General features: G+C 42.5%; 1 protein-coding gene across 8 annotated transcripts in view; it reads left to right on the forward strand.

Annotated features, from left to right (window-relative positions):
- PRG4 (proteoglycan 4) overlaps nucleotides 1–17507 on the forward strand; it is a 189614-nt gene that overhangs the window by 61148 nt on the left and 110959 nt on the right. For all 8 annotated transcript variants that reach the window (XM_068240146.1, XM_068240143.1, XM_068240151.1 and 5 more), the window contains 3 exons: nucleotides 10388–10504; nucleotides 14948–15088; nucleotides 16624–16719. In XM_068240146.1, coding sequence (XP_068096247.1) covers nucleotides 10388–10504; nucleotides 14948–15088; nucleotides 16624–16719 — 354 coding nt within the window. The remainder of the gene's footprint in view (nucleotides 1–10387; nucleotides 10505–14947; nucleotides 15089–16623; nucleotides 16720–17507) is intronic.

Consider the following 17507-nt stretch of genomic DNA (forward strand, 5'->3'; position numbering starts at 1 on the left):
CTGTTATGAATATGTATATATAAATACTGTATATATACAGGGCCGGATTTAGGCCTAGGCCTCCTAGGCCATGGCCTAGGGCACCACAGGAGTAAGGGCACCAAAGCAGCAGACTAAACTGGTGCAGCATTTGCAAGCTTGCAAATGTTGCAATGCAGGGAGTTCAGGCCTGACTGTGAGTACTCAGCTGCCAGCCACCTGTGCAGCGGCCGCCATACTCTCTGTGCACGTTGGCATTGTGGCGGGTGGATACGGACTTTGGCAGCATTGGAGACAGAGGGGAAAAGGACGCTTCTACACTGGAGATGAGCAGAGAAGTGAGTGACACTGATGGCTGCTGGGGTGTGAAGGCGAGCTGTACTGAAAGGGGGGAGTGGGAAAGGAAGGGATTAAGGGAGTAATCTGGCTACCTATACCGGAGGGGGAGGAGAAGGGGTCATCAGGCTACCTATACTAGAGGGAAAGAGGGGTGGTATCATCTGGGTACCTATTCTGGAGGAAGGGGGAGGGTCATCTCACTACCTATACTGAAAGGGGGCGGCTGATGACATTGGCCTTGGGAGGTAAAAAGTACAAATCCGGCCCTGTATATGTATATATATATATATATACATATATATATATATATATATATATATATATATCATTTTTTTACTTTTCTTTTTTAATTACTGTAAAAAACAAAACAAAAAATAACTAAGGGCACGTATAGTTCTGCACCTTCTTTTAACTGTGACCTTAAGCTATCACTTCAGACCCACTTGCTCAGCAAACACAGAAAATATTAACAGCAGCATATTGTACTATGTCTGGACTTAAAAACAAAGATGATATCACCCTTAGTTTTAAAAAATGGGCTTAGCCCAAATGCAAAAAGAACACTGTGCCAGATTTATCACAGCACTTTTTTTCTTATTTTCTACTTTTTTCATCATGATCTGCATGTGTTCTGAAAGTAAATTCTCTTCTTACAAAATAAGGAGACTTTTGCACTAGTTTTGCATGAATTCTTAGAAATGCCGTACAGTTCTAACAGTGCAAAACCAGTGCTAATCTGCCGTAGATATAAGAAGTGGTTGATACCACTTCTTAAACTCATGCAAAGCTGCCACACTGAGGGATTGCACTGCCAGCTTGTGCTGTATCAGTTGTTTTATTCCCCACATGACCGAATTAAAGTTGTGTTGTCAGTCACATCTCTTGTAAAGCCCAGACAGCAGCTATGCTGTGAGATTATTATTTTTTTTTTTATGAAAGCAGGAGTACCTGGACTGATTTACATAATTCAGTCCATCCTACCCAAAGGGCCCATTCACACTGGAGATCACAAAACGCTATCTCTGATTGCTGCTGTTTTCCCATTAAAATACTATTGTAAGTCACCTTTTTCTGTGTTAAAGCTGCCACAGTATATCTTACCTCCCTCACAGACTGCACTAATTCTGAGAAGCCTTCTTATCTCATCTTGTTTTAGAGCAGTTTAAGAAGGAAATTGCACCTTATTAAAACATCTGAGACATTTCTGCATGACTTCTAGAAATCTCCTAATATTTTCCTCTCAGAAACTATTGATAAATGTGGCCCATTGTGTAGAATGCAACAGATAACTACCACGGTAGAGAAGGAAATGGGGTGTCAGTTTCAGTCCTTTTTTCTTTTTTGGTGGGAGAGCAACCTTAATATTATTTACTGACAGACAATATATGTCTCTCTGGTGCTACTATATTCCCTTTTAAATGTAGATTTTTCTAATTATGTACAGGAAGTGTTTTTTTCAGTGTTACATTCAGCATTGGTAACTAGTTTGCACATTCCTATTGATTCTTCGATCTATTCATTTTAATATAGATTACGATGAGGAAAACGCACCATCTCGGCGTCCCAAAAAAAAATATCCCAAAAAGAGCAAAAAGAATGTAATATACTCTTCACCTAAAAAGCCGAAGAAGAAGAAGTTGATAGTAGAATATGAAGATGGAACAAGAGGTATTTAGGGCATGTTTGGCTGCATTGCTGCTGCAACCAAACAACAGAGATCTGAGTCATAAAAATGTGACAGAGATCTGTGTGTTCAAATCCCAAAGTTCAAGCCGAATAATTTAAAACAGATGTCTAGCAGTTTTTAAAACATTAAATAATAAGAGATGTAAGAGTTCACATGTGCATTGTTCTACCAAGCTGTAAATAATGTTTTTGGCAACCTTTTTTTCCTTTGTCTTCCCAAGTCAAGTATATTTTTAGTAAGTGTTCAGTAAAAAGACAAGATAAAATGTAGTAACTTAATTATAATATACAGTAGTCTCTTTTACTTTCTCCTTCTGGCTAGAATAAATCACTCTCTACTGAGGGGTACGCCACATGGATTTAATTTATCCATTTGTTTTTGTCCTTGGCATTCTCAGTTGTGAAACTCAGCTTTTTCCTGTCCCTCTGAACCACGATGAGCCACTGCAGGTTCTCCCACCCACGACTTCAGTTTCCACATAACCCTGCTTGCACAATTTTTGCAATGTATGACTTTGATCTCTGTGTATGCTCATACCATCTAATGCAGGGCTTCCCAATACTGTCCTCAAGTACCACCAACAGTGCATGTTTTGTGGAAATCCACAGAGGTAGTTAATCAGCTCTGCTGAAACACTAATTATCTCACCTGTGCATGCTTGTGGTTTTCTGCAAAAAATGCACTGCTGGTGGCACCTGAGGACAGAGTTGGAAAGACCTGATCTAATGGTGCAATTTAATTATTTAAAACAAACTATCATGGCTGAAAATTCATGCTTAACCTTAAGGACTAGATTTTTTTCCCCTCTATCATTACGATGATTGGCTTATAGTAATCACAGGGCCAGGAGCTAAGCCAGGGTGAAAGCATGATCACTGTGGGAGAGCATTGAGCCAGGGTATTTAAAGAATACCCGAAGTGACGTGACATGATGAGATAGACGTGTATGTACAGTGCCTAGCACACAAATAACTATGCTGTGTTCCTTTTTTTTTCTTTCTCTCTCTGAAAGAGTTAAATATCAGGTATGTAAGTAGGTGACTATAAAACACTTTCCTAGAAGAAAATGGCTTCTGAGAGAAAGAAATGGATAATAAGGGGAATTTCTTATCAGTGAGGGTCACACTGTAGTAACTTCCTGTCTGAGTCAGGACTGGGTCAGCCACTTACATACCTGATATTTAACTCCTTCAGACAGAGAAAGAAAAAAAAAGAAACACAGCATAGTTATTTGTGTGCTAGGCACTGTATATACCCATGTCTACCTCATAATGTCACATGTCACTTTGGGTATCCTTTAAAGCTATATTCTGGCAGAGATAAGAGGCTGCAAACAGGCCATAGATTTCCATGCATTGCTTCCAAAACAGTTTAAGCTACAGCAGCAAATACTTCTTTTATTGACAGTACTAATGCAGTAATTTTAAAGCTTGGGTTGAATTAGGCATTTTTCAGAAAGAAGAACATTGCTCCTTGTGCAAACCATTATAGAGCTTTTAGGGATTCTAAAAGGCTCTATCAGTCAGCAGTTTGGGACAATTTAAGCCTTATCTAACAATCATGCCATGTAGGATTTGTGCCTGACAGACATTTTCCCAAGCAATTAGGGACTGAATAGGCCAGTACTATGGTCATTGACACAAGCCACACATTTGGTCAACAAACCATTAGAGCTGTCGCGAACCTCCGATTTTTGGTTCGCGAACCGGGTTCGCGAACTTCCGCGGAAGGTTCGGTTCGCGGAAAAGTTCGCGAACCGCAATAGACTTCAATGGGGAGGCGAACTTTGAAAAATAGAAACATTTATGCTGGCCAGAAGTTGATGATGGAAAAGATGTTTCAAGGGGTCTAACATCTGAGTTTTTGCATGGATGAGTGGGATAGATACCAAAAGTCCCAGGGGACAATCTGGATGTGACGCAAAGCAGCGTTTTAAGGGCAGAAATCACATTGAATGCTAAATTGCAGGTCTAACGTGCTTTCAAACATCTTGCATGGGTATACATCAATCAGGGAGTGTAATTAGAGTTCTGCTTCACACTGACACCCCAAACTCACTGTGTAACGCACCGCAAACAGCTGTTTGCGTAGTGACGGCCATGCTGGAGTGGTGCGCACTGTGGCCAGAGTGTAGGCCGTGGTGTTTTTCAAGCCCATATGGTCGCCGGGCTGTGGTAGCTCAATGATAGAACAACAGTGACTGTCCAGCTGATCAAATTTGGTCTGACCACAATGAAGCAACGACCTTATTATCTTTGGTGTGCCACCCCCACCCGAGACACTCAAATAGCCGGCGGTCATTGCTTCATTGTGATACGCAAGCCCCTTCACCGCGGCAAGGTAATGATCACGAAGGGGGATGGGCACATGTACATGCATTTTGAGTTTTTGTTGCAGCCGCCCGCAGTGCAGCCAGAAAAATTAGGCAGGCATGTACACGCACCAGAAAAATTTGTGTAGCGCCCGCTGCTAGCAGCGGCCTTAAAAATTCAGGAATCCGCCTAGAGTCCTGGACCCTGTTGGTGGTGGTGGAGAAGGCAGTCAAGCGGCCTGCAGGCAGAGATGCTGTGTGTGGGGACTGACTTAGTCTTCGGTCGTGCAGTAGCCCTCCGTGATCCATTCCTCATTCATTTTGATGAAGGTCAGGTACTGAACACTGTCGTGACTTAGGCGACTTCTCTTCTCAGTAACTATGCCTCCAGCTGCACTGAAGGTCCTTTCTGACAGGACGCTTGCGGCAGGGCAAGAGTGAAGTTGTATGGCAAATTGGGACAGCTCTGGCCACAGGTCAAGCCTGCGCAACCAGTAGTCCAAGGGTTCATCTTCGCTTTTCGCAGAGTCTACATCCACATTCAAAGCCAGGTAGTCAGCTACCTGCCGGTCCAGGCGTTGGTGAAGGGTGGATCCGGAAGGACTATGGCGAGGAGTTGGACTAAAGAACGTCCGCATGTCCGACATCACCCTGAGATCGCTGGAGCGTCCTGTCCTTGCCTGTGTGGACTTGGGAGGAGGAGGGTTACTGCCAGTGGTACCTTGATTGCGTTGTGCAGACACATCACCCTTAAACGCATTGTAAAGCATCATCAACAGCTTGTTCTGCAAGTGCTGCATCCTTTCCGCCTTGTGTTGACTTGGTAATAGGTCCGCCACTTTGTGCCTGTACCAAGGGTCTAGTAGCGTGGCCACCCAGTACAGGTCATTCGTCTTGAGTTTTTTGATACGGGGGTCCCTCAACAGGCTGGACAACATGAAAGAGGACATCTGCACAAAGCTGGATGCAGACGTACTCTCCATCTCCTCTTGCTCTTCCTCAGTGACGGGATGCAACTCCTCTTCCTCCCCACAGCCACAAACAATACCACGGGAACGTGGAGCAGCAGAAGCCCCCTGTGACGGCTGCCGCGGTTGTTCTTCTTCCGCCGCCTCTTCCTCCTCCACAGAAACACCGTCCTCATCATCACCATCATCAGAGTCTGACTCCTCTCCTTCCCCACACGACTCCTCTTCTTCCTCCTCCTCCTCCTCCCCCCTCTGTGCTTCCGCAGGTGTTGTGGGAACATCGGGTTCGTGTGTAAATGGCTCCCACGACTCCTGCTGCCGTAACTCTTCTCGTTCACGCTCCTCCACAGCTGTATCCACCACTCTACGCACAGGGCACGCTCCAGGAAGTAGGCGTAGGGGATCAAGTCGCTGATGGTGCCCTCATTGCGACTCACCAGTTTGGTCACCTCCTCAAAGGGCTCCATGACCCTGCATGCATTTCGCATCAGTGTCCAGTTGTTGGGCCACAACATCCCCATCCTCCCAGATTGTGTCCTTGTACTGTAATGATACAGGTACTGGGTGACGGCTTTCTCCGGGTCTAGCAGGCGAGAGAACATCAGCAGGGTGGAATTCCAGCGAGTCGGGCTATCGCAAATCAGGCGTCTCACCGGCAAGTTGTTTCTACGCTGAATGTCCGCAAAGCGTGCCATGGCCTTGTAAGAGCGCCTGAAATGCCCACACAACTTCCTGGCCTGCTTCAGGACGTCCTCTAAGCCTGGGTACTTGGACACAAATCTTTGCACGACCAGATTCAGCACATGTGCCATGCAGGGTATGTGTGTCAGCTTTCCCAAATTCAACGCAGCAATGAGATTGCTGCTGTTGTCACACACCACGTTGCCGATATCAAGCTTGTGCGGGGTCAGCCATTGCTCCACCTGTTTGTTAAGAGCAGCCAGGAGAGCTGCTCCAGTGTGACTCTCCGCTTTCAGGCAAGACATGTCTAACACTGCGTGACACCGTCGTACCTGGCATGCAGCATAGGCCCTGGGGTGCTGGGGCTGTGTAGCTGGAGAGGAGATCGTGGCACTAGCCGAGGAGGAGGATGACGACAGCGAAGCGGTGGTAGCAGGTGGAGAGGAGGTGGCTGGAGGCCTGCCTGCAAGCCGTGGAGGTGTGACAAGTCGGTCCGCTGCGCAGCCACGTACTCCCTGCCTGCTGCCATCGGTCACCAGGTTGACCCAATGGGCTGTGTATGTAATGTAGTGGCCCTGCCCGTGCTTGGCAGACCAGGCATCCGTGGTCAGGTGGACCCTTGACCCAACGCTGTGTGCCAGAGATGACACCACTTGCCTCTCAACTGCACGGTACAGTTTGGGTATGGCCTTTTGTGAAAAATAATTGCGGCCTGGTATCTTCCACTGCGGTGTACCAATGGCCACAAACTTACGGAAAGCCTCTGACTCCACCAGCTTGTATGGTAATAGCTGGCGAGCTAATAGTTCCGCCACGCCAGCTGTCAGACGCCGGGCAAGAGGGTGACTGGCAGACATTTGCTTCTTACGCTCAAATACTTCCTTCACGGACAGCTGGGTACTGCTGTGAGCAGAGGAGAAGAAACCGCTGAAGGGAAGAGGCGGTGTGGAGGAGGGTGGCTGTGAAGGTGCAAGGGAGAAAGTGGATGAAGACGATGCACCTGAAGGAGGAAGAGGAGAAGGAGGGTGGCTTGTCTTTTGAGGGGTGCTGCTTTTCCTCAGGTGTTCTTGCCATAGCTGTTTGTGCCTTCTCTCCAGGTGCCTTCGTAAGGCACTTGTCCCTACGTGAGAGTTGGCCTTTCCACGGCTCAATTTTTGCTGGCAGAGACAACAGATGGCTTTGCTCCGATCTGAGACACACACGTGAAAGAATTTCCAAACCGATGAGCCCCCCTGGGGTGATGGCGCTACGGTGGCATCAGCAGCTGACGTTGAAGGGCATGTGTGCTGGCTGGCCATAGCTGGCGATACATGGCGCCGGACACTGCCCCCAGCTGTTTCTGAGGACGAGCTCCCTCTGCTTCTATCATGGAGTCGTCTCCTCCTACTCCTCTCTGACTCCTCCTCTGAACTGTCCCCCTGGTCATCTCCTCTACCGGGAACATATGTGGTATCCGTATAATTGTCATCATAATCCTCCTGGCCAGCTGCGCTTTTCTCAGACACCTCCTCAAGTGCACCAACTTCAGGTGGTCCACCATCATCCCCATCCACACACGTTACGTCCATACTATCGCCACCTAACTCAGACATATGAGGTGGTGTACCTGCACCTTCTTGTTGTTGTGACAGTAGTGGCTGGGAATCAGTGATTTCACCACCACCACCAAATAACTCCTGCGAAGTGTCAAATGCAGCGGATGTGGTGCTTGTTGTAGCGCTGGTGGCTTCGGGAGATGAGGTGTTCTGTGTTAAATACTCAAGCACCTCCTCACGATTTTGGGAAGTGATGGCACGTGCCTTCTTCTGAGCACTGTATTTTGGGGCAGGTCCACACGAAATCAGAGCAACACCACCTCGCACAGACCTGCCGGTGCCTGGTGGCCTTCCTCTACCTCTTCCTCTACCTGGTTTGTCCATTTTGTTCATCTCGGGGGGATGCTAGCTATATGCAGTGAGGTGGGTTCTCACTCAACACAACAGCTAGTTAGATGCAGTGAGCTGGGTTCACTCAACACAACGCTAGGTATATGCAGTGATGAGGTGGGTTAAGTATACACAACAGGTACTGGGTAGTTAGATGCAGTGAGCTGGGTTCACTGAACAGTAAAGGTACTTAAGATGCAGTGAGGTGGGTTCTCACTCAACACAACAGGTAGTTAGATGCAGTGAGGTGGCCAGGTGGGTTCTCACTCAACACAACAGCTAGTTAGATGCAGTGAGCTGGGTTCACTCAACACAACGCTAGGTATATGCAGTGATGAGGTGGGTTAAGTATACACAACAGGTACTGGGTAGTTAGATGCAGTGAGCTGGGTTCACTGAACAGTAAAGGTACTTAAGATGCAGTGAGGTGGGTTCTCACTCAACACAACAGGTAGTTAGATGCAGTGAGGTGGCCAGGTGGGTTCTCACTCAACACAACAGCTAGTTAGATGCAGTGAGCTGGGTTCACTCAACACAATGCTAGGTATATGCAGTGATGAGGTGGGTTAAGTAAACACAACAGGTACTGGGGTATATGCAGTACTGGGTAGTACAATGTGCAGCAATTAGCAATGCTGTGCATGCAACAAAAGTGTCAGTTTGACACACAGAAAAAAAAAAAAAGTACAGGATGAGCTCTGACAAGAGCTATTGAGGGGTGCTATAAAAGCAATAACTATCAGCCAGGAGCAAGCTAAGCAGCCAAGAACCTAACTAATCTGTCCCTAGAAGAACAAGTCTGCAGCAGCTCTCCCTAGTCTGTCTAATAGCAGGCAGACGAATGACTGTAATGGCCGCCGGAGGCTGCCTTATATAAGGGGGGATGGGGCTCCAGGGCTTAGTGTAGCCTGAATGGCTACAATGTGCCTGCTGACTGTGATGCAGAGGGTCAAAGTTGACCATCATAGTGCATTATGGGGCGAATCGAACTTCCGCAAAAGTTCACCTGATGCAGGCGAACGCAAACCCCCGAAGTTCGCCTGGAACCGTTCGCTACACCTCTACAAACCATGCTCACCAGCAGAATATGCAACTCATTACCACATACTAATTATCCTATCAGACTGCAATTTATTTCCAATGTAATATTTATTCATCTAACTATATAACTTAAAATATGCAAAAAAAAAAGTGAGTGTGTTACAAAACATTCATTCCAGACTGACAAGAACTTTTAGTACCAATCTGCACTTCATTTCTTCTAATTACTAGAAGTACACTGTATAAACTGCATCAAAAGCACAGTCACAATGAGCTCACTAACCATACTATTCATAATTCTTAATTCATTCATTCATAATTCAACCAACAGGATTAATCTTTATTATGAGCAAGCAAGAGCCTAAAGCTCTGGCTATAGATAACTCTGATACTGTATTCGGCCTGAGACCCACGAAATGCATTGCCAAGTGCCTATTAAAGTTCTTTGTCATTAACAGACCTTGTCATTGTCATTGAGGTAAGCCACCTCATCCTTTCTATTTTAACTGTTTTTAACACAGTTGTATCAACATCTGGGTGCCTCTTCTTTGTGTCACACAACCTCCTTCGGAAGGGGTAGTCTTTTTGGTTAGGGCCTTCTACCCCTACAACCATGTAGAGCTATTTTGTACCAAGAGAGTGACCATGTCCAGTCCAACTGGACACCCAAGTGGAGAGGGGTTTGTGCATCTCCACCCACCTACAGTAGTTGGTTGCCCGCCTGCAACCTTCTTTTGTGAGTACTCATTCTTCTCCACCATTTGCTTCAATGGCTTGACATACTATTGGGGCTCCCAGTGTCTCTGTGGTTATTGTTTTCATTCCAGGGTGCTCTGAGGTCACCCTACCTACCCATTTATTGATGAGATCTAATAATGTTTGACTCTGAAAACACAGAGGTATGAATTGGGGTAAGATTTTTCATGCCCAAAATTATTTATGTTATGTAATCCTTTAGAATATAAGCAACCAAGGGTAGGGCTCTCTCCCCATTTGTGTCTTGGAATTCATTATACATTTTATTCATCATGTTGCTTTTATTACTGTCATTACCAATTTTGTATTTTGTCACCAATGATGTATGTTGTTTATTGGTGTATACCATTGTCTGCATTATTATGTAACCTATGCTTGTGTCTTACTTTATAAATCAATAATAACAATTTTAATAATAGTACTAATTTATGTAAGGTTCTCCTGGAGGTTTTAGAAAACCTTATCATCTATGCTGCATTAAAAAGGAACAGTTACTGGAGCACCGAACCTCACAGAGAAAAAATAAGAAAACCTTCAATTTTTATTCTTCTCTTCAGTCACTATTAAATAATTTCTTTATTTGCCTTTATTTTCAAGAACTTGAGCAAAAAACAATCCTATGCAGCAACAAACAACAACCATTCAGAAATGTTCTTTTTTCTAACGTTTGTCTATTTAAATATGTTTTTTTATGTTATAGAATACATAGACAGGCCCAAACCAAGAAAAAATAATAAGCGCCCTCAGGGAAAGTCATCTAAATCTCCCAAAAAGAAAAAGAGTAAGACGCTTGTTGAAGCTGAAGAAGAGATTGAAGGTAATTAATACGTTTATAATCAATTACCTATGAACAGTGGTGGCTCCAGCTGCAGATTTTTATGGGCACAATGGGTAGCAGATTGGGCCCACTGGATCACATGACAAGAAAAGTATATACCCAGCAATAATGTATTACAGTCTGTAAACTATGTTTAGCAGAAAGTACATGCCAGGCACCATGTGGCATTGTCCAGTCCGGTAGGGGGCATGGGAGTGTAACAGCAGTTGCAACTGGCCATTACAGTAAGGAACACATCGAGAGCCCAATGCCCTGCAAGGCAACAATTAATGGGCTTGCAAGCGGCAGTGTTCCAACATTATTTATCTTCTTACCCATTGTCAGAACTAGTTTATGGCACTTTCCAGAACTTTACCTTTAGCATCACAAGTCCAACCCTCCCCCTCAAACCATTCCAGAACATTATTCTTACACATGAGGAGTGTGGCTTGTCGCAAAAAAATTAGCAATGGAATGTTGTCACTTGTCAACAAGATCAAATGATCATTTTTTTTTCCTAGCAAATATCTGTGAAATGATCCTTAGCACTCTCTCCCTTAGGCTAATGTACCTGCAGTGTGGCCTAAAGTGTAAGCAGTACAGCGGCATAGTTGGTATCACTCTCACCTCACCTCACAAAACTATAGTCATGGGTTCAATTCCAAGGCTGGACACTATCTGCATGGAGTTTGTATGTATTCACTGTGATTTTGTGTATTTAATGTGGGCATTTAAATTTCCTACCATATCCTAATAAACATAAGTCAGCTGTATGTCTCCCCAATTTGTCCTTTCGATGGACATTAGACTTTAGCTATGGTAAAACTCCTCTGACAGCCAGCTATTGATTTGACTATAGACTGTAAAGCACTGTGAAAGATGTCCATGCTATATAAATGTACAATAATATGACACTGAGTATAACCCCATGTACTGTATGTTAAGTTATTATACACTGCATTAACTTGATATTTTCCTCTTTATTAAAACTCAGTAATTACATTTATAGTTTTATGTGACTTGTTGATAGAAGGTGGAGGAGGGAAGGAATGGCTTCAGTGTTACAGTCCATGTAACTGTAGAGGCTGTTGGGTTTCCACAGATTTGGAAAGGTGAAATTACACTGTTGTGATAAAGAAAAAGAGTATGAGAAAGTTTGTAAGCAACCATTAACAATGCCCTCGGAAATGATTTCATACTTTGGGCAGGGGAGCCTCTAGGCATAGGCAGTACAGGCCATTGCCTGGAGTGCCATTGGTCCAGGGGGCGCCATGTTGCTAGATTAAGCCATGCCCCCTGGATGAAGCCATGCCCCCTGACTAAGCCCCACCCCATGTGTGCTCTATTACTTGCTTCTAATGCATCTGCGTAACGCAAGTTGCAGTCAGCTGCCACTGTGTCCCTCTGTGCCTTGTACATCCCCCCCCCCTTCCTTTGTGCCTCCTTCTGTCTCCTTGTGCCTCCTTCTGTCCCCCTGTGCCTCCTTATATCCCCTTGTGCCTTTCTTTGTCCCCCTGTGCTACCTCTGCCCCCTATTCCTCCTTCAGTCCCACTCTGCCTCCTTCTGTCTCCCTTTGTGCCTCATTCTGTCTCCATGTACCTGTTAAGTCCCCATGTGCCACCTCTGTCCCCTGCACCTTTCTCTGTACCTCCTTCTGTGGCCCTTTGTGTCTTCTTTTGTCTCCCTGTGCCTCCTTACATCCCCCTTTGCCTTCTTCTGTCACCCGCATTGTGTATTTTCTGGTGAAACGCTGCTGTATTGTGTATTTTCTGGTGAAACGCTGCCAGCATTGTGTATTTTCTGGTGAAAAGCTGCCACAATAAGTGTAATTTCTGGTGAAACGCTGCGGCATTATGGTTATTTTCTGGTGAAACGCTGCGGCATTATGGTTATTTTCTGGTGAAACACTTCCGCAATACATGTATTTTCTGGTAAAACGCTGCCGCATCACAATAATTTTTGGGTGAAACACTGCCACATTATGATTATTTTCATGGGGGGGCGGGGGCGCCACAGGTTTTCTTGCCTGGAGTGACAAAATGGCTAGAGGCGCCCCTGACTTTGGGTATCAATTTGGGTACACTTTAAGCTCTCACCTTATCTGTCTGAGATTTAAAGATATACTATAGTGGGTAAATTCACTACAATCCATTGATAAGGTAACAAATTAGACAGCCATACCACCTTGCCTAGATAAGACACAAAACAATTTCAACATCCTGTGGCTCAAATCCCACAACAAAGGCAATAACCTTACCAGTATGCTATTAAGCTGACGCTGTCATCGCTGCTGATTTGGATAACTAAATACCTTCACATCTGACTGCATACTCACCCTAAACTCATATGGCTACTGCAGCACCTGTGTATAGGAGCAGACAAAGAAGTGGGAAGAGCCATGGACGGAGTCCCTTATCAGGAAATCATCTATCATTAGACACCCCAGATTTAAGATTTGGAAGAACTGTGTTTGGTAACCGTGATGCTGCATAGGTTTTTTTGGAGCAATCCACTATAGGATCAGTTTAAAGGAAACCGTAACCAAGGATTGAACTTCATCGCAATCAGAAATCTTTCATGAGAAATCTTTCCTTTTTCTCAAATAGATCATCAGGGGGCTCTGTGATGTCAGCACAGTGTGTTAACATCACACTGTGGGAGCCTTGTTGCATTGTGGGAAATAACATCTGTTTCTAACTGCCCAAAATGCATCATCACTTTCCACAGACATCACCTGCCAGCAATAAAAATGTCACCATGGCCTCAATTCACTAAGTAGTTTAGATGTTTTTAGTCTACTGATGGTTTGGTGTAATGTTTTAGACCTGTTTTTAGACCTGGTCTAACATTCAGTAATTACCCAATTCACAAAGGCAAACAAGGAGTAACCATGCCCACTTTTTTTTGGCAGAGATTAGACCAGCTGATTTCTTGTTGGTAAAGTAATTCTGTGAGTTTTTTTTGGGATGTGAGGATGAAACCTTTTGAATTAATTATTCAGGAGTTTAATTGTATGCAGTGGAGAACTCATCAAATGAGAAGGATGTCAGTCATAGCTACTTGTTTGTGAATTGCAACTTTTGATCATTTCCCCTGCTTTACCCACCTAATTACCGAATTGTTTAGACCAGGTCTAAAAACAGGTCTAAAACATTTGGTAATAGTGAATTCCCCTTTCATGCAACTGACCAAACCACCAGTAGACTAAAAACCATCAGTAGACTAATCTAAACTGCTTAGTAAATTGAGGCCCATATGTGATAAATGTCAGAATGTAAATCAGGCAGAGGAAACATTTTACAAATGGGCAAAATCATTTATAAATAATTATTGTAAAATGTAAGCACATTTTTCATTATATTTTCCACTTTAAGCCTGAATCTAATCGTTATGTTAAAGTGGGATGAAACTCCAAATTAACTGAAAATTTTTAATAAAGAATCTAATAAGAAATTATTTATTTAACTTACCTATCTTGTTATTTTTAGTGTGCATTGTCAGATTTAACAGAAATGTGATATGGAAAAAAATTCTGCTGGTTTCCATTTTTTTACTGATTTTCTGTGATGACAAAAGTGGTATCACTTCTGTCCTTTCATTTTTTTTTTTACCCAGCTCAGTAGTGTAAATGTACTGCTTATTTTACAGATTACTGTCCTTACCACAGCAAACATCACCTAGATAACAGACCTACATCACTGTGTAAACTCTTCAAAGGGGGGGGGGATGGGTTCAATTACTTTCTTGCAATAGCGTCTATATCTTATCTGAAATGGGAAGTTTCTGTTATTTGCATTTTGAGATTAGCTTGTTACGCTAGCTAAAAAAAAGACTTCCCTCAATCCTGTTGGCAGTGCACAGTTCAGCACAATTCAACATAGGCACACAGACCAGGAAAAACATTATAGGGACCTATTTTAAAAAAAAAAGAGTTTACATACATATTTGGGGCTTTCGCTATTTTTAGGCAATTTTTAATGTTAGGATGTTACAACCCCCTTTAACCCAATGTACTACATGAGAATGCTTAAAGTAAGAGGAAATCTATCAAAGTGGCAATGGTGGCTAAAAGCAACAGATCCTGCATGTTACTGCTTTAAGTATCCATCACCAAGACACAGAGATTCTGTCAATATGATGAAGGCTGCTAGAGGCAGCCTTATTATAGATCTCCAACATGGGAATCTTTCCAGGAGACTCTAGAGGAAAGAAAGGTGCTTAATATTGCTGGATGGGGGAAGGGGGGGGGGGGAGGCACAATGGCCACCTAATAATAACAGTAAGTATCATGTAGGGGCGGGGCCCATGTTTATTTTTGCACAATGCCCTGTTACACCTTGATTTATTGGCACAATTTTCTCCTTTCTGTAGTAGAACCCTTAAACATATTGCTTTTTGCTTGGATGAATGAAAATGTAAATTTTTTCTGCAACTATTTACAGAATCAGAGGAAAATGTATCATCTTCATTTTCATCATCATCTTCCTCGTCAAGTGTAAAGGGAAGCAAAAAAACAAAGAAACTGTCCAGGAAAAACCAGAAGACACCAGATGATGATGATGATGATGATCCGGGCAAAACAGGTATTTTAATGTGATCAAAGATTAAAGCTAGCCATACACAAGGTGTGTGATTTTTCCCTCCTGGAATAGAAGTCTGAAAGAGACAGTTGTTATGCACTGGTACATGGTCATAAATCCATTCAAATGTACATCTTGCTAAGCATTAACACTTGCTTAAAAAAAACCATTGACACTTGCAAGTTTTCATGAAACCAACAAAAAATGCACACAGCAAGTAAAGCTGGTTCTTTCTTGATGCACAACTATCATGCAAAATTGTACATTTTACATGTATACATTTTCTTCTCATTATTTTTTTAGGATTTTTTTTTATTGTTGAATTTATTACCGCTCCCATGCAGTAATTTTAAAATATTTTCTAAAAAGTTTATAGAGATTTGTCAGTTGACAGTAATATTTCAATACATTTTTCTGCAGGATTGATTATTTTATCAAATAACCATGAAAGACTACAAATTTGCTTGTCTTGTCTTTGGTCACCTTTAGTTAGTAAATACATAGTAATACATTCCCCATAAACAATGAGAAGTCTTTGTAAGGGTGGCCACACATAATCCAATTGTATAGTGTTTCAATAATTAAAAACGATCTATTGAACAGAAAAATCAAATGCTGTTTTGTTATTTGTTCGAGAATTTTTTATTTTTTTTTATAAGCCAACCGGAAGTGGTGGATTTTCTGAGCAATCTTTATGAAAATGCAATGGTGTAGGGTAGAGTGTCAATTTCTTAATGCATAAAGCCAAGCAATTTTTCAGAGTTCAATAATTTTTTTTTTCATAATTGGGGAAAAATTGTACACAAGTGGTACATTGGTCAGGTTTTTCAAATATTACAATCAATCAGAAGAATTGATCATAATTCTTGAATAAAAATACATTTAAAAAGTAGTAGGGTGTGTGGCTACCTTAAAGCGGAATATAACCCTGCATTTCAACTTTGCTCTAAAACATTATTTACAGTATATTATATGCAACCAGCATTTTTTTTTACTAGACCAGCATTGGAAGGGTTACACAGAGCTTTAAAGTTCCTGGAGATTTCTGCAGACGCATCCGAAGCTGACATAGATACATTTTGTTTACATAAATGTATCTAAGTGTTGAATGTGACTCACTCTCTCTGACTGAGAAGGAGCTGGAGGACAGCCAAAGAGTGTGTAACATTTCTCAATAGATACATTTAACTAAATAGAATGTAACAATCTGAACTTCTGCATATCTCTCCACGGAACTTTAAACCTCTGTGTTTAACCCTTCCAATGCTGGTCTAGTAAAAAAAAAATGCTGGTTGCATATAATATGCTGTAAATAATGTTTTAGAGCAAAGTTGAAATGCAGGGTTATATTTCGCTTTAAGAGAAGCTTAATACTTTTGTTTCACTAAATCAAATACATGACAACTATGTTTCATAGAACCTGTCATGCCAGTTGTAGGCTGTGACCACTAATTCTTCCACTATTATTATTTTGTCAGGCTGCAAATAAGCAAATATTTTCCATCTTTGGCATTCTAAAAAGTATGTTATTGATGCAGGTCCACGTAAAAAAAGACCTAAAGATAAAGATGATGAACCTAAGAAACCTAAAGTTCCAAAAACAGCAGATGATGATGATGACAACCCTGATAAAGGTATAGAGTCAATATAATCCAGAAAATGTATACCGGTAATTACATGTTGAGTAAAGTATTTTGTTGAATACTACTACAGTAAAACAGTCTATTGACAAGAGGTAAAAAGTAAACATGCTAATGTTAAGAACCATACTTGGCACCAAAATTGGCAATTTTGCATTGCGTGAGGTTTTCACTAAAATGGCCACAAGTTTTACCATATGGCAGCCATATACAACGCTACAGGATTCAAATAGGAAGAAAATGACCTTGTTAAACTCAACCTTTCCATGTTGCTTTGCAAGTCTAGCCAGCAACCAATGGGCATTTAACCAGGCAAAGTTTGCTAGTGGTGAGGGACAAGTGAGAAATGCTGGTTTGCGATTGAAAGATAGTTAGACTAGGGACTTTCTGTGTTGATATTTAATTGTGTAGCTGTGGTAATATCTTAGAAGAGGCTTATGGGGAAAAAGTCTTTGCAGCTGGAAGGACCATTATCATGAAATTTAAAATGCATGTGTACACATACTTATACAAATGAGATGTTTTCTCAGGGTAAAATGCACTATAAATTACTTTTCTCCTATGTTGCTGTTGCTTACAATATAGACAGTGAAAATCTGGCAGGTCTGACAGGTTGTAGAGGATTTTAAGTATTTCCTTAACTCTTCACAAAAGCACTTGGAATGGATTTGTACAAAGATGTTGGACAGCCTTGTTACTCATTTGCGCAATACTTTGGCAGTTGGACTGAGCAACTACCATTCAGTAATTGCTTTTGAAAATAAAAAAACCTAGAGGATCCC

The sequence above is a fragment of the Hyperolius riggenbachi genome, chromosome 6 (assembly GCF_040937935.1).
Source record: "Hyperolius riggenbachi isolate aHypRig1 chromosome 6, aHypRig1.pri, whole genome shotgun sequence".
In the NCBI taxonomy this organism is placed as follows: Eukaryota; Metazoa; Chordata; class Amphibia; order Anura; family Hyperoliidae; genus Hyperolius; species Hyperolius riggenbachi.